The 20033-nt window shown below is 39.1% G+C and overlaps 2 protein-coding genes and 2 long non-coding RNA genes across 7 annotated transcripts; 1 reads left to right on the forward strand and 3 right to left on the reverse strand.

Annotated features, from left to right (window-relative positions):
* Positions 1-210: 210 nt before the first annotated feature.
* On the reverse strand, positions 211-19279 carry LOC121052401. The gene is made up of 3 exons (XR_005808949.1): positions 18922-19279; positions 4291-4294; positions 211-232 (listed from the first exon to the last, which is right to left on the reverse strand). It is a non-coding gene; the product is annotated as an uncharacterized LOC121052401 (long non-coding RNA).
* On the reverse strand, positions 348-2637 carry LOC112182010. The gene is made up of 3 exons (XR_002929246.1): positions 2490-2637; positions 1285-1911; positions 348-920 (listed from the first exon to the last, which is right to left on the reverse strand). It is a non-coding gene; the product is annotated as an uncharacterized LOC112182010 (long non-coding RNA).
* Positions 10790-13067, reverse strand: LOC112182008 (probable sodium/metabolite cotransporter BASS3, chloroplastic). 3 transcript variants are annotated; one of them, XM_024320437.2, is made up of 4 exons: positions 12745-13067; positions 12178-12273; positions 11769-11945; positions 10790-11668 (listed from the first exon to the last, which is right to left on the reverse strand). In XM_024320437.2, the coding sequence occupies exons 1-3, from the start codon at positions 13041-13043 to the stop codon at positions 11930-11932; spliced, it is 411 nt and encodes a 136-aa protein (XP_024176205.2). In that variant the 5' UTR covers positions 13044-13067; the 3' UTR covers positions 10790-11668; positions 11769-11929. The 3 variants fall into 3 exon arrangements, with proteins under 3 accessions (XP_024176205.2, XP_040373235.1, XP_024176204.2); XM_040517301.1 differs by having other exon boundaries at positions 10792-11668; positions 11769-12042; positions 12745-13066; XM_024320436.2 differs by having other exon boundaries at positions 10795-11668; positions 11769-12076; positions 12745-13058.
* LOC112182005 (cytochrome P450 CYP82D47) lies at positions 16120-19729 on the forward strand. 2 transcript variants are annotated; one of them, XM_040517298.1, is made up of 3 exons: positions 16120-17186; positions 17930-18569; positions 19296-19729. In XM_040517298.1, the coding sequence occupies exons 1-2, from the start codon at positions 16218-16220 to the stop codon at positions 18560-18562; spliced, it is 1602 nt and encodes a 533-aa protein (XP_040373232.1). In that variant the 5' UTR covers positions 16120-16217; the 3' UTR covers positions 18563-18569; positions 19296-19729. The 2 variants fall into 2 exon arrangements, with proteins under 2 accessions (XP_040373232.1, XP_024176199.1); XM_024320431.2 differs by lacking the exon at positions 19296-19729 and having other exon boundaries at positions 17930-18721.
* The last annotated feature ends 304 nt before the right edge of the window (positions 19730-20033 follow it).

The following is a 20033-nucleotide window of genomic DNA, read 5'->3' on the forward strand; positions in this document are numbered from 1 at the left end:
CAAGACCACAAGTTACCTTATTACTACCTCCAAGCCACACCTATAGAGATTAGTAGTTTAAGACTACATGTAGTCTTAAACTGAATGCTTCTACTTTCAAGACCACAAGTTACCTTATTACTACCTCCAAGCCACACCTATAGAGATTAGTAGTTTAAGACTTCATGTAGTCTTAAACTGAGTGCTTCTGCTTTCAAGACCATAAGTTACCTTATTACTACCTCCAAGCTTTCTAAAGCCTTAAAACTAAGATCTACCGTCTCATCTACTGCTATGTTTTGAAACTAAGCCTTAAATTAATCTCATAGAACAGATTAATTTGGCTTGTCATAAACTATAGAAAACCATTGAGTTGTTAAGCTACTCTTAATAACAGCGTAAATCAGGACAAAATATTGTATTTCAGCTACAAGGAAACTGGAAGCTTTAATATACTACATTTGGAAAGTGAAGCCTCCAGAATTGAAACTTCATAAATAGAGAAAGAATCCTTTAGCATCTACATTCACTAATAACATTAAGATAATGTTTTAGCACACGAGTGAAAGGGATAATCGAGAACTAACTACAGAGAGGTATGATGCAGGCACCGCCTTCTGGGTGCTGTTCTTTCCATATTCATCCTGTAACTCGCAGCTTCAGCTCTTACCTATCCCCACCAGAGAAGAAAAGCGCCATGTTGCGCTGTATTATGAGGCCATCATGGCTGTCCTAACCTTCTTGTGGCTATCCCTTATGTTTCTTGGATTTCCTTCCTATATGATCTTTCGGCCATTTCCTCCAACCTCGAGGCTGTAGGTGTAGTTCCGAGCTTCTGTTTCATCCCCCACGAAACGTAGAAATGCCATGTAAACAGGAGCCATTCCGAGCTGGAATGATTCAAAATGGAGACAGAAGTACTGACCAAAGCAGTGGAAAACCTAACAAGGATGAAAAATAAAACGATCACTTCTCCATCCTGTAAATCAACCAATGATTTTCTGGTCTTATATACTATCAAGGGGGATCCCATGACTCCTATATTCCCAGGCTTAGTTGCGAAAAGTTGAACAAATCCGCTAAAGGTTACTTAAATGGTTAATGATGCAAAATTAGGATTTCTTAATCGAAGCAACCTAATAATGGATCAAATCCTAACCATAGAATTAACTAGCTCATCTTCAATATCTTAGTAACCAAATAAGCATTGAAAAGGGTTGCATTCATCACATACTTCCTTATCACTATTTCATCAGAAGAAAGAATTTTAAAGACACACATATGCGGAAGTACATGCATACTTACAGTTAACAACTGTGTAATCATGTGATTCTGCGAAGTGTCAAACTCAAAAGCACTGCAAGCTAATTGTGAAATTAGTGGAAGTGGATGAGAGTTGCAAACCTTTATATATACCTTAATGAGGGCCTATACAAAGTAGCAACATCAAGATGTAGCTGTAGTGTAGAAAGCTTTACAACTTTACAAGTAGTCTACGCCTAAACTATGTTTCCCGTTGTCTATTTGGCTCCTTATCCTCTGTATGCACTATTCTTTCCAACCCAGTTGAGGTGTGTTCCACACAAACACCCCGGATCCCTTTCTATTGTACTTGCCTCAAAATGCTCTGCGCTAGTTACCCTGGCCATCAGTCTGCACTAAATTAGCTTTCTCTGGTTGTTGCTTCACTACGAAGCCTTCATGGTAGAACTTGTTTGAGGCATTAGTAGGGAAGAAAGGTCTCGAATTCGAGCACCCGTGCCCCAGAAAGAGGCAAGAAAAAGGCCCGTGATGGTCATGGCAACAACCGAACATGCTGGAGGAACGGCTTGACTACTGCTCCCAAGGAACTGGCTTGCAAGGAGACCAGCCAGGGTGGAGCTTTGCATTCCAGTGCATAATGAAAGTGTTCTGCTAACTTCTTCTTCCTGCCTGTTACAGTAATAAAATTGTCTATTAAGCGGATTTGGGGTTATCAAGTCACCTAACTTCTTACACAATTTAAACTGGCTTGATTGGACTCCACAAAATTTGTTATATTCCTTGACACGCTGGCTTGCAAGACTTGAATGATATCTGAGGTTAATACTAAGTGATTCAAAGCTGGTATATAGGGAAAGAATAATACCATGCTAAGAATTTAAGCCGCGGCAAGGAAACTAAATAACTCTGTTATAATGAATCTAGAAGCTCTTTATAATAACAGAACCACAATAATAAACAAAGCTGAGTTACTAGATAACTGTGTAATTGCAAGGTGGTCGGGCATGGAAGTGAAAGATAGATGTTTGCTGCATCAAACATGCATGCTATTCACTATTGGAGGGACAAAAGAGAAACATTACTTGAGTAATCAAACATTAAAATATGATCATGGAGGAATCAAAGTCCAGAAACTAGGGGAATGACAAGGATTGGAGGGTTGCTCAGGCCAAAGCCCCAGCTAGAACTAAATGAAAGGCATGATTTCAGAACATAAATTTAACATTCCAGGGTAAAGAAAGATTTACCTTACACTTGGAATTTTGGAAATCGGAGACCATCCATACACAGAATTTGCCTTTGATTAATTGCAAGAGGACTGCCAATGCACAATGAAGTACAGATCATAGCAACAAATGGCATAACTGGTCGAAGGATGGTGACAACTGGTTTGGCATAAGTGTAAATACTAGATGGAACCAATACTAGAGAAAACTTTGCGTATCTAAGTTTATCCAAAGAAAATATGATTCATAACACTGAGATTTGCTAACGCAGTGTAAACCTCTCCACTGAGGAAACTTCACTGCGTGGCTTTTAACGTAGCCAACACGAAAAGGCAATCCAATATGAATCAATAGAGTTTACAGAATACAAGTAGTGTTGTTCATAACAAACACTTTCACTTAGCAACAGATGCCAACTTGTTTTACAACTGTTCTAACTTCTAATTTTTCAACATCAACTACTTCAAGCGAATATGTATTCAATCATCCTCGTACTCAATCTTCTCACTGATCTTGAGAATGAATTATGCAAGTGATTGATAAAGCAATGAAACACATGAAACAAAAACTGAGAGTTTTCAAAGACAGATATGAACAGCCAAACTAGAAGTTCAAGCAAAAACCAATTTTATGCAACCAAAACTCTCTGCGATGAATTAGTTTGAAAACCCTTTTATAGGAGCAGGACTCCCCCTCAATCAAATCGTATCTTAATTACAGAATAAGATAAACATGGAAGAGTTTTAAAACTCTTTTTTGGCATGTAATCGGTTATCCATATATAAAGAGATTTTTAGATCAATTAAAATCAATGCATATCAATTTAGAATCATGTAAATATGATATGTATTAAATAGACCTTTATCTCAAGATCAGTGAGATAGTTTCCTTGAAATTCTCTTCATGCGATCTTCCTTTATTTCCTTTGTTTCTGCGAGCAATTAGGAGAGTATCTCTCCTAGTTCTTTGCATGTCTGTTGTCCTTGAGATCTTTGGAAAGTCATGTGTTGAAGGGAGTAGTCCAAGTACTTACAATCTCCCACTTTGGGCAATCCCATTCAACACATGACAGTTTTTCAACTTGGTATTCCTGCATGTTAGATTTCAACAGACATATACATATTGTGACAAATAGCTACTAGGATAAAGGAATCAGTTTCCATCCTTTTCCCATCCAAGTCGCCAAAATAAAGTTACTTAATAATAATAGAAAGCATCCAAAAAGTATCTGTGCTTATGCACTTACACCTTAAAAAAATTTTGTCCATCAAAAAATAAAAACATGCAGAAACAGAAATAACAAAGAAAAATCTTTTACTTCTCCCCCTTTGAATGGGAATGCCCTTCGACTTCCTCCATCAGCTTGACGACATGATCCTGAAACTCCTCGCTGTCCATTGAAGTTGAGTTTTCCTCAGGGGCCACAGCGACTGGAACAGCAGTGGAGGAACCGAGAGCGTCAAACCCGGGAGGGCTGCATGTTCCGAATCTCCTGTGTGAGAGTGGTCAGAGCATGACGAGTACGAACTAGGAGGGAATGCATGTCGTCCATGTCCGTAGTGAGGCAGGCAATTCTCCAGTCAGCCACCATGATCTGGTCACGGAGACTATCCAGAGAGACAGGAGGAGGAGCAGCAGAGGTAGCAGAAGAAGAGGAGCGAAGTGGAGGGCTCCGACTGTGCTGACGCTGCATGCCGGGATGGAGAATCCCGGCTCTTGCAGCGGCCTGACGGCCTTCCTCTGGAGGAGGCAGGCGGCGATGTCCACCAAGTCGAGTTGCTTGCTGCGTGCGAACCATGGTGAGAGAGACCAGTTAATGAACGAACCTGCACACAGAGACAACCAAGAGTAAAATCCGAGGGAGACAAGAGAGGATATATATGGAACAGTTAGGTTTAGGGAAAACCAAAGAACACACCGATTGGGATAGCGTCTCAATTGAGGAGAAAAGTTATGACAATTTATTTTTCCTAGAAGTACGCATGCAGAGAACTTCTCCCCCTCAACTTAGGCATAATCATTATGGAAATTAAGTATAGTCAGATGGCCATCAAGGAAGGAAACGAAGAGACAAAAACAATCGTAGAATCGGCAATTATAGCAGATGATCGTTTCCTTTGCTAAGAATCAAGACAATGAATGCATAGGTCATATCGATGAGAGAAAAAATAGCATAGTTTGATCACAGAGAGCACAAATCATGTAGTGAAGTGAACATAGTTTAACGTATGGAGCATGATGTATTCTATCAACAAAGTAAATTGGTACTCATATTTAGACCTTAGAGAGTAAACCTGTGATAGAAGTGAGTATAATCAGTATGTGGTGCTTAGAAACACGTTTAGTGACAGAGAGAAAGAGTGAAATAGGAGATTGAAATAAGTGAACTAAGCTCATGATAACTCCTGAGAAGGGGTAGGAAACATTGTTCCTAGGCACGTATTTTATTTAAGTCATAGACCTCTTTTATTTTGTGACAATTAGTACTCATGTAACAAGACTCTTCTCAGCAACTCCCAGAACAGATATTCTTAGGGTACTAAACATAACAAGGATGCTCCATGGAGAGAGTCTCGAGTAGTTGTCTGCATTATTTTATTTTACGTGCAAATATCACTCACCGACTCGTTTCTTGCAGACCTTAGAAAGTTCACCACAACTGAGGCCTGATTACTCAGAGAGATGAGATATAGTTATCCATTCTCGTTTCTTACAAATCCTAGAAAGTTCACCACAACTAGGACCTGATTACTTTGAGAAGAGGGAAGGGATCATTTGAGCAAGTCAAGTATTTCACGTATTTCACCAAATCTCTCTGGATAGTAAACAATGAGCAGGCCACCACATATGGTATAAGTGAAAGTGCATATGAGAATTTTCTGAATAAGATACTACACATGAGTACACAATTTTTTGTCCAGAATAAGGCATGTCAACAAGGGATACATAGCGGAAAGTATGTACAATTCACTAGAGACTGTGGTCAAAGGATACTAAGATCACAAATTTCTCAAACAACAGTGGACAGTCATTCTTGTGCCTTAGTGCTTAGAACATATCCCAAGTGCATTTCTCAACATCTCAAACCTAGCAGTGTCAAGGGGCTTAGTGAACAAATCAGCAAGTTGATTTTCAGTGGGCACAAAGCTTAATTCAAGTATGTTTTGTTCAACTAAATCCCTAATAAAATGATATCGAAGGTCAATGTGCTTTGTTCGAGAATGTTGAACAGGATTCTTAGTGATGTTGATGGCACTAGTGTTGTCACAAAAGATAGATAGCTTACCTTGAGGGATGCCATAGTCATAAAGCATTTGCTTCATCCAGAGCATTTGCGTGCAACAACTCCCAGCTGCAACATACTCAGCTTCTGCAGTAGAAAGAGAAATGCAATTTTGTTTCTTGCTATGCCAGGCAACCAGATTGTTGCCGATGAAGAAACATCCCCCTGAAGTACTTTTTCTATCCTTCAAGTTTCCTCCCCAGTCAGCGTCAGAATATCCTGCAATTTCTACGTTAGTGTCAAAGGTATAGAAAATGCCACATCCAATTGTACCTGAGATGTATCTGATGATTCTTTTGACAGCTTCCATGTGTGATTCTTTAGGGTTAGCTTGAAAGCGAGCGCACATTCCCACACTATAAGATATATCAGGTCTGCTGGCGGTGAGATAGAGCAAGCTGCCTATCATACTGCGATACAATGTGTGATCAACTGATTTCCCATCTTGGTCTTCGCTCAGCTTAGTGGTGGTACTTATGGGATTGCTCACTGTCTTCTTAGATTCAAGACCAAATTTCTTGATCAAATTTTCAGCGTATTTTGTTTGAGAGAGAAACAAACTTGTGTCCATCTGCTTTACTTACAGTCCAAGAAAAAAGGTTAGTTCACCACACATGCTCATTTCAAATGCACTTTCCATGACAGATTGGAATTCTTTGACAAGGTATCTGGAAGTGGAGCCAAACACAATGTCATCAACATATACTTGGGCAATGATAATGTCATTTTTGGTTCGTTTTACAAACAATGTTTTATCAATAGATCCTCTAGTATACCCTTTTCCCACAAGATGAGTGGAGAGCCTCTCATACCAGGCTCGGGGAGCCTGCTTTAGTCCATACAAGGCTTTCTTAAGCCGGTAGACATGATCCAAGTGATGTGGATCTTGGAAACCTGGTGGCTGTTCCACATAAACTTCTTCCTGAAGATTCCAATTCAGAAAAGCAGTTTTGACATCCATTTGAAACAATTTGAACCTGAGATGACATGAAACAGACAGAAGTAATCTAACTGATTCTAATCTATCTACAGGGGCAAATGTCTCGTCAAAGTCAAGACCTTCGACCTGAGAGTATCCCTGAGCAACTAGTCTAGCTTTGTTCCTAATCACATTCCCCTTTTCATCACTTTTGTTTCTGAAAATCCACTTGGTTCCTATAACATTGCATTTACTAGCTCGAGGTACCAGGTACCACACGTCATTCCTAGTGAACTGATTCAGCTCATCCTGCATGGCACTAATCCAGTTATCATCCAATAAAGATGCCTTAATATTTTTTGGTTCAACTATGGACACAAAACCAAAATGAGATATAATGTTCATGCTTAGCAGATTTTCAGTGATAAAACATAGTAACACATTCCCTTCACTTACCTCAGAAGTGCTTACCTGAGCAGTGGCTCTTCTTCTAGTTGTCGGTCCATCTGTCAGATTTCCGATGATATCTTGAGAGGAGTGGTCCTTTTGAACTTGCTTGAACCCTTTCCTTTGGATGGGAGCTGGTTCAAAAATGTTGTCAGGGATTTCCTCTTCCTCTTCATCAGTTGAAGCTTCTGCATCTATTGGTGGTGTGATAGAGGGAGGTGATGGATCTGCAAATGATTCTTCCTGTTTTACACATTGATCATCAATAGAGACATTAATGGATTCCATAACAACTCTGGTTCGTTTATTGTAAACCCTATAAGCTCTACTGTTTAGAGAGTATCCCAGAAACACACCATCATCACTTCTAGCATCAAATTTACCAAGGTGCTCTCTATCTCGTAAGATGTAGCAAGGACTGCCAAAAATATGAAAGTGTCCAACATTTGGCTTTTTACCTTTCCACAGCTCATAAGCTGTTTGATCAGTACCTGGTCTGAAGAATACTCTGTTTATAGTATAACAAGCAGTACTTATAGCCTCAGCCCAAAAATTTGTGCTCAAACCTGCAGCATGTAACATTACTCGAGCCATGTCCAGCAATACCCTATTTTTCCTTTCCACAATGCCATTTTGCTGTGGAGTGATTGGAGCTGAGAACTCATGTGACACACCAAGCTCATGAAAATAGTTAGAGAAAGAGGCATTTTTGAATTCAGTACCATTATCTGATCTTACTCTTACTATGCTGGTATTTGATGACTGCTTTTCAATGATCAATTTTTGACTTAAATTTTTAAAAGACTCAAACGTTTCAGTCTTGTCTTTTAAGAAATTTACCCAGGTGTATCTTGAGAAATCATCTACAACTACTAGCATGTAGCTCTTACCTCCAATACTTTCAGATTGAGCTGGTCCCATGAGATCCATGTGTAACAGTTCCAATAAGTTTGAGGTTGTTGCAGAATTCACCACTCTGTGAGGAGCCTTGGTTTGCTTTCCAATTTTGCAATCTCCACATATCTTATCAGTTTTGCCCTTTAAATTTGGTAGGCCTAGCCTCGGACACATTATTTGGAAGATAATTTCAGCAAGTCCTGATAGTTTACATGTCCCATCTTTTTGTGCCAAAGCTCAAAGGTTTCCTCTGTGGTTTTTACAGACAAACAAGGCTGCAAGCTGGAAGATTCATTAGCTTGAATATGATAACAATTATCAAAAGATCTCTTACCTCCCATAATACCTTCTCCTTTCTAATTTAAGACCAAACATCTCTGTTTGTTAAACCACACATCTTCATAGTCATCAGCCAATTGGCTTACGCTAATCAGATTTGCAGTTAAGCCTTCAACAAATAATACATTCTTGAGATTAGGTATACCTGGGGTGTTCACTGTACCTCGAGCCAGAATATTTGCTTTCCTACCATCTCCGAACGTGACTGATCCAGTTGTGTTTTCATCTTCAAATGAAGTAAACCAGGTCTTGTCTCCGGTCATGTGTCTAGAGCAGCCACTATCGACATACCAGAAATCTCGTCTCTTGTCAGCTAATGCAGTCAAGGCTACCAAACAAGTAGCCTCAATGTGAGAGTTTTGTTGAGTTTCGCTTGCACAAGCGAACAGACATGTATTATTTGCTTTATCAATGTAGGACTGAAGGCTTTTGCTTTCATTTTTCTTGGTCCAAACTACTTTTCCCTTTTCAGTTTGAAAGTTTTTCTTCGAAACAATTTCAGTTAATCTGTTAATGAGTTCTTTTTGTTCTTTAAGTTCAAAACTTAGAGATTCAACAGTGCATTTTTCTTGAGAAAGCTGTGAGTTTGAAAATCTTTCATGACACCTAGGTCTGATATGGCCTATCTTACCACAGTGATGACAAGTAGGAATAAAAGTTCTTGAGTTTGTGTATCTGTTCTGATCAGTGGAAGACTCTTGATTACGTTTTACCTGAAAGTTTTGATTCGGTTGACCTTCCTTCACATTTTTGACAGAATCATCAGTGGAGACTTCTTTCTTTTCTAAAGAAGGTCTTGATGCTCTTACGAACTTGGTACATTTGGAATTTTCTCCAGTGTATCCTAACCCACAAGTGTCATGAGGAGCTTTTCCTGATCCGAGCAATTTAGACATGGCAATAGAACTTACATCGAACTTGGTGAACCTTTCTTGAGTCGATTTTAACTCTTCTTGCAATGCCTCATTTTTAGCCAACAGTTCCAAGTTCAATGCTTGTTGTCCTTTAACTTCCAGTTCCAGCAATTTGATCTTGTTGAGATACTCATCCCTTTCAGTCTTCCATGTCACTAACCCTTGGTTACTTTGTAGATCTGCTGATTCACTTACATGTTTGCCTTTCTCCAGTAACCATGTAGATTGTGAAGACTTCAATAATTTCTCCATTTTTTCTTTTTCGGTTTTAAGAAAATCTACTTCCTTTTCCAAACTCAAGTTTCTTTGTAGGGTTGCCTTTGAAGCTTTGTAGAGTTGTCTGCAGCGGACATTTGTTTCATCATCAGAGAAATACTCGTCACTATCGGAATCAGGTAGAAGTGATGATACAAGAGCCACGTTGTCAATTTCTTGAGACTCATCATCACTCCAAGTTGAAAGAAGAGACTTGTTGTTGCTATTTTCATGCTTCCTATTTCCACAATCAGTAGAGATGTGACCGTAGCCACCACATTCATAGCATTTAGGTTTTCCTGAGTGATTTGCTTTGAAGTTTCCTTTTCCATTCTTGTTGGTGTAGTCATTATTGCTACCATTGCCGGTATAGGTATTCTTTCTCGGAGCATTTGAATTTCTAGAAGAGTTCTTGTTTTTGAGAAATCTTTTGAATTCCTTTGTCAGTAGGGCAAGATCTGGTGTTTCCTCTTCCTCCTCTATTCCTTTCACAGCCTTGAAGGCTACACCCTTGTTTTTCTTCTCAGGTTTTAGCCTCATCTCATAGGTTTTAAGATTTCCAATGAGCTCATCGAGTGGATACTCGTCAATGTCAAAAGAGTCCTCTATGCTGGTGACTTTTGAATGAAACTTTTCTGGCAGGGCCCTGGGGATCTTTTTAACTATCTTATCTTCATCAAAAGGTGCTCCCAGACTACGACATTGACCGGAAATTTTAAGAATTCTACCATGAAAATCATCCACGGTTTCATCATCTCCCATAGTCATGGTTTCGAATTCAAATATGAGTGCTTGCAGTTTCTGTGCACGTACCTTTTTGTTTCCTTCATATGTAGTCTGTAGAAGATCCCATGCTTGCTTGGCAGTGTCACAGTGACTGATTCTCAATTTTTCTCGTTCAGATAGGGTTGTGAAAATGCTATTCTTAGCCTTGAAATCTGCTTGCAAATCACAAACTTCTTCCTCAGTCCAATCCTTCCTTGGTTTGGGAGTGACAGTGGAAGAGCTTTCTCCTTTTGCTTTTGCCATAGGTATAGTCCAACCATTTTCTACAATATTCCACACATGTTCATCTTGAGCATAGAGATATGATTTCATGTATATTTTCCACTGAGTGTATTTTTCACATCCACCCTCGAACCATGGAGGACTATTTATAGATCTGCCAGCAGCTCTATCACGTGAATGTTTCATCTTTCCCGGGATCACTAGAAAATTCTAGAACTCGCTCTGATGCCAAATGTAAATACTAGATGGAACCAATACTAGAGAAAACTTTGCGTATCTAAGTTTATCCAAAGAAAATATGATTCATAACACTGAGATTTGCTAACGCAGTGTAAACCTCTCCACTGAGGAAACTTCACTGCGTGGCTTTTAACGTAGCCAACACGAAAAGGCAATCCAATATGAATCAATAGAGTTTACAGAATACAAGTAGTGTTGTTCATAACAAACACTTTCACTTAGCAACAGATGCTAACTTGTTTTACAACTGTTCTAACTTCTAATTTTTCAACATCAACTACTTCAAGCGAATATGTATTCAATCATCCTCGTACTCAATCTTCTCACTGATCTTGAGAATGAATTATGCAAGTGATTGATAAAGAAATGAAACACATGAAACAAAAACTGAGAGTTTTCAAAGACAGATATGAACAGCCAAACTAGAAGTTCAAGCAAAAACCAATTTTATGCAACCAAAACTCTCTGCGATGAATTAGTTGGAAAACCCTTTTATAGGAGCAGGACTCCCCCTCAATCAAATCGTATCTTAATTACAGAATAAGATAAACATGGAAGGGTTTTAAAACTCTTTTTTGGCATGTAATCGGTTATCCATATATAAAGAGATTTTTAGATCAATTAAAATCAATGCATATCAATTTAGAATCATGTAAATATGATATGTATTAAATAGACCTTTATCTCAAGATCAGTGAGATAGTTTCCTTGAAATTCTCTTCATGCGATCTTCCTTTATTTCCTTTGTTTCTGCGAGCAATTAGGAGAGTATCTCTCCTAGTTCTTTGCATGTCTGTTGTCCTTGAGATCTTTGGAAAGTCATGTGTTGAAGGGAGTAGTCCAAGTACTTACAATAAGTATTCAGCGCAAGGCCAATAGTGACTGGAACAAGAACAACCTAACCACCAAATCATAATGTCGATAAAATTAAAACCAGATCAATGAATGTCAACTAAATGTATGACCGGTATAGCAAATGTATCCCAACTCCCAATTACCTGCAACATTGACTTTGCCATGGCAACAGCATCGACCGGAAAAACAGAACCAATTAAAAGGCCTGTCAGTAGAGGGGTAACGATCACCGAGGCAATTGTGGTGGAGCTAGTGAGGAGGAATACTCAAGGCCACATCTCCTTTGCTCAAGAAACTAGCATAACTAGACAGCTGTGCCCCTGCAACACAAGTGGTGAGGACAAACCCAGCGTAGAATATTCTAGGCACGCCAAATGCCATTGCAATTAACACCCCTAGAGCCGGTTTCAGCACATACTGCGCGATAAACCCAATAGAGAGTGGTAAAGGTCTGCAAGAGATGAGAAGTAAAGAATATTGGGAGCACACTCAAGAACTCACAAACAAATTGGAATAATGACAATATATACACAGTGGTGAATCAAGACATACCTTTTGACAGCAAGAGCAAAATCATCGACGGAAAGTTTGATTCCAATGGAGAGCATGATCCCACCAAGAGCAGGGGCGTATAAATCCTTGGATATCCTGCATCAATTCTTAATTAGGACATCTCTAATCTCAAGCTTTACAAAAATATAGTCTTTTTGGCAACATCAACTTGAACCAAAAAAACTAATCCCTCATGCGCCTTTTATCAAACACAAGCAAGCAGTCCCAGCTTCAAAGTTCTACTTCTCAAAAACCAAGAAGGTACTATAAACTTCAGTGACTAAGAGTTCAATGAAATGATCTAGGACTACAGAAAAATACATGACAATAAAAAAAAAAATAGAAAGGGCATCTGAAAATTGCATTATTTAATGAAACTAATCCAACTTCAGTTCATGGTCTTCAGAACCACCTACACAGATACAAAAAAAGGTAGTAAAATAATCCAACTTGGACTCGCAATAAACTTCAAAAACAGAATCCCAGTTCTCAAATCCACAACAATTCAACATGCAAGTACTGAAAAGCTAGTAACCCAATCAACGAAACAAGGCCAAAGTCCCTTACCAAGTAAACGTGGCAGGCTGAGCCAAAGCAGCAATAGCAGTGGCAGCAACCACAAATGGAAGCATTGCGGATAAGACCTGAGACGAGTCCTCACTACTCTGTTCGGCTCCTTTGGACATAGCCGTTGGTGGGTTTATCCCAAACGAAAGCAACGAAGAGTTTCCATCCCTCCGCTGTGACCCAACTCTTCCTATAAACGGCGACGTCGAGCAACCCTTTATCGACAGACCCCCATTTCTGAACCCCCCCCCTCTTCGAAAACGAACCACACGAAAATTGTAGGTACAATTCTTGTACATATCGTATTGGCATTCCCATACAAAACTATGACAAAGCCCTTTACTGATCTCGGAGAGTCACATGTAATTGCATCTGCATATGCATGGGATTGCAACGTGTGTTGCAATCCCCGAGTCAGCTGTCAGTTTTATGTGGAGTCCGATTTTGGAAAGTAGGTTTTAGGTTTTATGTATTTATGTCTTTAAAAGATTTTTCTGAGTGTTAAAATCGTGGTGTTGATGCCCTAGGGTTTTTAGGACTTGTCTTCCTAATTGATTTCCCTTAAGATTTGTTGGAGTTCATATATGGGAAGTTTCTTTCCAAATTAATTGGGAATTAGGGTAGAATCTTTGCATCATCTTTGAGTAGTTGCCGCAGGTCTATTATATGAGCAGAAAATATACACGGTCTGTACACACATCTATAGAGGCAAGAATTTTGATAGAGTCTTGCATGTTTGTTTGAGTTTGTGTCTTCACAAAGAGTCAAAACACTTGGTCCATGTATAAGTGTTTGTGATCATAGTTTCATATGCATAATACTCTCTCGAGATCAGTAGGGAGACTGTGAAGAAAGAAGAACAAGATTTGAAGATCGTTCAAGTGAAGGAGTTCTAGAAAGAAGACAAACTTTGTATTAGATTTTGTGTGAATCTTATAGCCGAGTTAGTGCTATTCAAAGTTTGTAAAAGAACATATCTTTTTCAATATGATGATCTTTATTTTGGGTTCTCAAGAGTAAGAGCCCCGCAGTGTTTTTAATCTCATACTTGAGGTTTTCACTGCGTAACCAAAATCTAGTGTTTGGTTCGTTATTTCTGATATCTGCCCAGTAAGGATTGATCAGTGCACTGCAATCCCCGTTTTCCAGAAAATCATATTCTGTCCTTGTATTTTAGAGCTTGATAGTCACTTAACATCCATGTGACATTTTCTACTTCGCGGGGATTAGACCTAACGTAATGATGGTTAAAAGTACATCCAGAATGCATGTCCACCTTGTGGTCATCCCGTAGATGAGCAACATCACCCTCACCTTGCTGCCAATGCACTGCCGCTTCACTGCTCCGACCACACCCCACAACTGATAGATAGAATCTCTCTTCATTTCTGATCGATAACCTAGTCCGGGAGTGCCATGATTGATGAGGAGGAGAGTTCAACGGTACTAGTGCGCCGCCGTAAAGTCGCCAGAAGCCAGAGTTCCGGTCCGGTCATCCTTGCGGGTGTCCAGGTCGACAAGATTGTCGATCAATCTTGGATTTTTTTTTTTTTTTTTTGGGGGAAGGCAATCTTCATCACTAACGTCGCCCAACCCTCTGCCTAACCAGCCTGGGTTAAAGGAGTGGCTGTGTTGCTCACGCGCCGAAACTAATCAAGGTGCAGGTAGACCGCGTGGTCCATAGAAGACGCTCCGAAACCACACGCTTCAGTTGTACATTAGACAACTCCATCAGATAGCACATGTGATCTTTTGTCTAGTAGCAGCCAAGTCTTCATCAATTGTTGTATAAATAGCATCCTACTGTACATGAACACATGAAGCAAATATACAAGAGTTATTACCTTAATGGCTTTATCTTCTCTGTTTTCAAAGTTTTTGCCTTGTCAAATTTCTTCTAAGACCAGTGAGGACCCTCTCAGAGAAGTGCTTCATGGGTCTGTCCGTCTTTAGGAGTGAAATTACAGCAGTTCTATAAGGAAGACAATCTAAGCTGCAATTCTTGTATTGCCATGTGAAATTGTGAAGTCACCGTCTAGCCTCATTATGAGTTTGCCCATCTTGATATGACCCGTTCCTACCATCTATGGTTCTATAAGGAAGACAATCTAGGCTGCAATTCTTGTATTGCCATGTGAAATTGTGCAGTCACCGTGTGGCCTCATTGTGAGTTCGCCTATCTTGATATGACCAGTTCCTACAATCTGTGGTACGTCTTATCTCAAGTACGTGTCTGATAACTTTGATGTACTTCAAGCATTGTTCTCTTTAGCTTTGCATTATAGAGGAGTAATTTCGAAAATTGACAACCCTTTGATGTAGAGTAGAAATTTAAGGTAGAAACAAGATCTTAATTAATTATCTTATATCTTAATCAGTCGCATGCATGCCACAAGCAAGAGTGTACCTACTTTATGGTAGGAGATAGAACATCATGCTAGTTCGTTTGCCATGTACTGGAGGTCAAAATAAGACAGTAATTAAAACCTGGAAAGTGCTATAATATTCTACTTGATGTTTAAAAATCGTTAAATTTGGTCAGTAGATACAACAATATTATTAGTTACCAGTTGAAATTCAGCCGAAAGCATCAAAGATCAAAGTAATTGACCGCTATTTGATCAAAAGAACGAAAAAAAATTACTAGACCACTACAGAACTTCCCCAAACCTCTCCGGACCTAGCCTATAGCTCAACCTTCATTTTTCATCCTTATATTCAAACGAGGCAGCATATATGCACCACCAATCTATACTCTATAGTTATTAAGATATATGATGCACAACTAGAATCAAACTAGTGTTCAAGTTAATTTCGATGGAAAAATTGTGTGGACATAGTAAAATTAAGAGCGCGCGATGTGGTTTTTTCAGAGCCAGCACTAGATATATATGCATGGCAGTCTAGCTACCTCAAATTTCTACTCCGCCCATATTAGGGTTGTCAATTTTCCAAAGGATCCAATGAGCTCCACAATTTCCGATTACACATGTAGCTAGCTTCCTTTTGGTAAAGCGAAAATGAAACTTTTAGACCATGAAAATGTCGTAGTCCGCACTCTATAGCAACATGAGGAATCAAGAGTACGTGCACGTTAGTAGCTAGTCCCGTATTGATTTAGGAGAGAGACTTGGTGGGGCACCCGCACCACGTGGATATAGGGGTGACCAATCAACCCACAGCAGGAGGGTCTTTTGGGTATTGCATTTTTAAAAAATAAGGGTAGTTTTGGAACAAAGAAAAAAAATTCTGATGTCTGATTGGCTTGCCCTATATCCACGTGGTGGCGGGGAAGCGCCTACTTAAGAAATTCTGATGTCTGATTAGCTTGCCCTATTTAGACTGGTACAGTGGTACCCACTCGCTAGCTGTCTATATATTTAGGTTTACAATGAGGGTGTAAGAAATTTAATGCAGCAAAGCACAATCTTGATCGAATCTTAATATCTTGGTATTTGAGGGTTTCTATTCCCATGGAGTTTCTGCTTCCATCTTCTATATGTGATCCAACTACCATCTTAGCATTTTTTCTGTCTCTGTTCTCTTTCGTATGGATATCAAAATACTTGCAGAAAAGAGAACCGCCGAAAGCGGCTGGTGCATGGCCAATACTCGGCCACCTGCCCCTCTTAGGAGGGCCTCAACCGCCCCACATAACCCTAGGGAACATGGCTGACAAGTACGGACCGCTCTTCACTATCAAGCTTGGTGTACACCGAGCTCTTGTTGTAAGCAGTTGGGATGTGGCTAAAGAATGTCTCACCACTAATGATAAAGCTTTTGCCAACCGCCCGAAAGCTTTAGGCCCGGAGATTATGGGGTACGACTATGCCATGTTCGGTTTTAGCCCTTACGGACCTTACTGGCGCCAGGTGCGAAAGATAAATATGCTGCACATCCTCTCCAACCACAAGTTGGAGTTGCTCAAGCACGTCCGAGAATCGGAGGTGAAGGTGTCTAATAAACATATATTTGATATGTGGGAGCGAAACAAAGGTGTCTCAAATAAGGTGCTGGTGGACATGAAGAGGTGGTTTGGAGACTTAACCTCAAAGATCATGCTCAGGATGGTTGTTGGAAAGCAATTTCAATTTCTTGGGTCTAACTTGGCACAAGAGAATGAAGAGAATGAAAGCTTTCGAAAGGCGTTGAGGGAATTTTTTAGATTGGGTGGCGAATTTGTAATCTCAGATGCAGTTCCATTTCTTAGGTGGTTGGATTTGCGAGGTTACGAGAAAGCAATGAAGAAGACAGCTAAAGAACTCGATGGTGCGCTTCAAAAATGGTTAGAAGAGCATAAGCACAAGAGAAGTAGTAATTCTTTGCAACATGATTGTGAGCATGACTTCATGGATATGATGCTTACCGTCCTTGATGGTGATAGTAGAGAAGAGTTTGCTGGTTCAATTACTGCTGATACAATTAACAAAGCTACATGCCTGGTATATATACCGATAACGTTTCTCTTGAACTTAATTATATCATGAATTTCAACTTCCTATGCATTATCTCCTAAAAAGTGTGTGTGTGTACAGTACTAAAAAGCTCCTTTAGTGTAGCAATTTTTCTGTTTGGATTGTAGTGGTTCTGTTATGTAACTGTTTGTGATCATTTACTTTAGAACTATTTTTGTACATTATGTAATTTTCTTATTTGTAAGCGGTTTTTTTTTATTAGAGAAAATAGAGTTTTTTTTATATGAATAAAATTTCAAGACTTTGTGCTTTAAACTTGAAGTGCTTCACATGTCAAGTGCCTGAAAATTCACAAAAAATAAATAAACAAAAGAAAATGCTTCTATAAGTCTAACTCAAAGCATTAATTTTGACCCCAAATGCTATAAAAAGCCATTTTTCCAATTTGATAGTCTAGAGGCGATTCCCCAAAATTTGGAAGCACTTCCAAATAGTCTTACAAAAGCTGCAATATAAAATTACTTATAAAAAAAAAAAAACTAAAAAGGAGCTTTCAAAAAAAAAAATTAAAAATGAAAAGAAGCAGTTTTTCAGTGTTTCTAAGAGCAATTACAGGAAGCTCTTTAATCTCAAGAACAATGTATATGCACTTGTAACAAATACTTCCAGCAAAAGAATTTCCTACATTTTGTTCCTTTTTTTTTTTGGTCAATACATTTGTGTTCCTTGTATGTTTGAAAATCATGTACATTTCATATGTCCTTTTGGAGGCGGTTCTTCTAGGAGGGACAGATACCTCAACAGTGACATTAACCTGGGCTCTTTCTTTGTTACTCAACAATCCTAAAGTCCTGAAGAAGGCTCAACTTGAGTTGGACAACCATGTTGGTAGGGAAAGGCAAGTGAATGAATCAGATGTGAAGAACCTAGCCTATCTCCAAGCCATTATCAAGGAAACGTTGCGGCTATACCCTGCTGGACCTCTCTCAGTACCACATGAATCCAGAGAAAACTGCACAATAGGTAACTATCATGTAACCTCAGGCACGCGTCTTCTTATCAACCTTTCGAAGATTCATCGCGATCCAAATGTCTGGCTCGACCCATGTCTATTCCAACCAGAAAGGTTTCTTACAACTCACAAGAATGTTGATGTTAGGGGCCAGAATTTTGAATTTATACCATTTGGAAGTGGTAGACGAATATGTCCAGGAATCTCTCTAGCACTTCAAGTTACTCAACTTGCACTGGCTCATTTGCTTCATGGGTTTGAAATTACAGCCCCATCTGATGAACCAGTTGATATGGGTGAGAGTTCAGGAATAACAAACATGAAGACAACCCCACTGGAGGTCCATCTCACTCCACGCCTACATCTTGAACTTTATGAAAATGTTGACTAGATGACTTGTAAGTTCTTCAATGTTAAGAATTCTACTACTATATGTTTCTGTCAACACTGAAGTGCAGGATATATTGTAATTCAAATAATCTTATCCCATTTCCTCTTAAGGATTTATATGCTACAATAAAATCTTATAATTTGTATCATTTGACAATAATACCTTATTAGACTATAGTTATTCTTTTAACTTTTGAACCACTTATACAGAGTCGTAGTTTAAGACTATTAAGTAACCTTTTCAGAGATAAGCTATCCTTAAAGAGTATCCAACAATTTGGAAGTGTCACCCACGTAAATTAACACCGAGTAACTTGTAGTCTTAACCTGGGTGCTTCTACTTTCAAGACCATGAGTTACCTTATTTACTCAGTACTACCTCCAAGCTTTGTAAAGCCTTAAAACTAAGATCTACCTGTCTCACCTACTGCTTTGTTATGAAGATAATCTCATACAGCAGATTAAATTGGCTTGGCATAAACTATAGAAAACCATTGACTTGTTAAGCTACTCTTAATAACAGTGTAAATCGGGACAAAGGATTGTATTTCAGCTAAAAGAAAACTGGAAGCTTTAATATACTACATTTGGAAAGTGAAGCCTCCAGAATTGAAACTTAATAAATAGAGAAAGAATACTTTAGCATCTACACTCACTAATAACATTAAGATAATGTTTTAGCACACGAGTGAAAGGGATAATCGACAAACTAACTACAGAGTGGTATGATGCAGGCACCGCCTTCTGGGTTCTGCTGTTCTTTCCATATCCGCCCTGTAACTCGCAGCTTCAGCTCTTTCCTATCCCCACCAGAGAAGAAAAGCACCATGTTGCGCTGTATTATGAGGCCATAATGGCTGTCCCTAACCTTCTTGTGGCTATCCCTTATGCTTCTTGGGTTTCCTTCCCATATGAACTTTCGGCCATTTCCTCCAACCTCGAGGCTGTAAGTGTAGTTCCGAGCTTCTGTTTCATCCCCCATGAAACGTAGAAATGCCATGTAAACAGGAGCCATACTGAGTTGGAATGCTTCAAAATGGAGACAGAAGTACTGACCAAAGCAGTGGATGCATGAAAATGCCATAGTCCGTAATAACACTATAATCTCACAGCAAGATGACCACCACAGTTGCATCAGCAATGAGGATGCACATAGGCAATTCTTACCCAAAGGAACAATTTGGAATTCTTCCGCACAAGAGGAGACAACTCATGCACCTAATCAATAATACAAGAAACCAGTTTTGTTATTATGTCAGCTCTAGTGTTCAATCAACCACGCACTTCAATTGTACATTAGACAACTCTTTCAGATAGAACATGTGATTTATTGTCTAGTAGTAGCTAGGTCTTCATCAATTATTGATTAAATAGCAGCCTACTGTACATGAACACACACTACAGGAAAAAAGATTGTTTAAGGCGTGCAAATTTATTTATTTATTTATTTTTTTCAATAGGGTTGATTTTAA

This window comes from Rosa chinensis, chromosome 1, assembly GCF_002994745.2.
Source record: "Rosa chinensis cultivar Old Blush chromosome 1, RchiOBHm-V2, whole genome shotgun sequence".
Taxonomy (NCBI): Eukaryota; Viridiplantae; Streptophyta; class Magnoliopsida; order Rosales; family Rosaceae; genus Rosa; species Rosa chinensis.

Coding starts and splice junctions, on each gene's coding strand:
- LOC112182008 (XM_024320436.2), bottom strand. CDS start 13,043: ATGTACAAGAATTGTACCTACAATTTTCGTGTGGTTCGTTTTCGAAGA. Junction 12,274..12,744: donor CAGCCTGCCACGTTTACTTG/GTAAGGGACTTT, acceptor GAATTGATGCAG/GATATCCAAGGATTTATACG. Junction 12,077..12,177: donor TTTGCTCTTGCTGTCAAAAG/GTATGTCTTGAT, acceptor CATCTCTTGCAG/ACCTTTACCACTCTCTATTG.
- LOC112182005 (XM_040517298.1), top strand. CDS start 16,218: ATGGAGTTTCTGCTTCCATCTTCTATATGTGATCCAACTACCATCTTA. Junction 17,187..17,929: donor TTAACAAAGCTACATGCCTG/GTATATATACCG, acceptor GTCCTTTTGGAG/GCGGTTCTTCTAGGAGGGAC.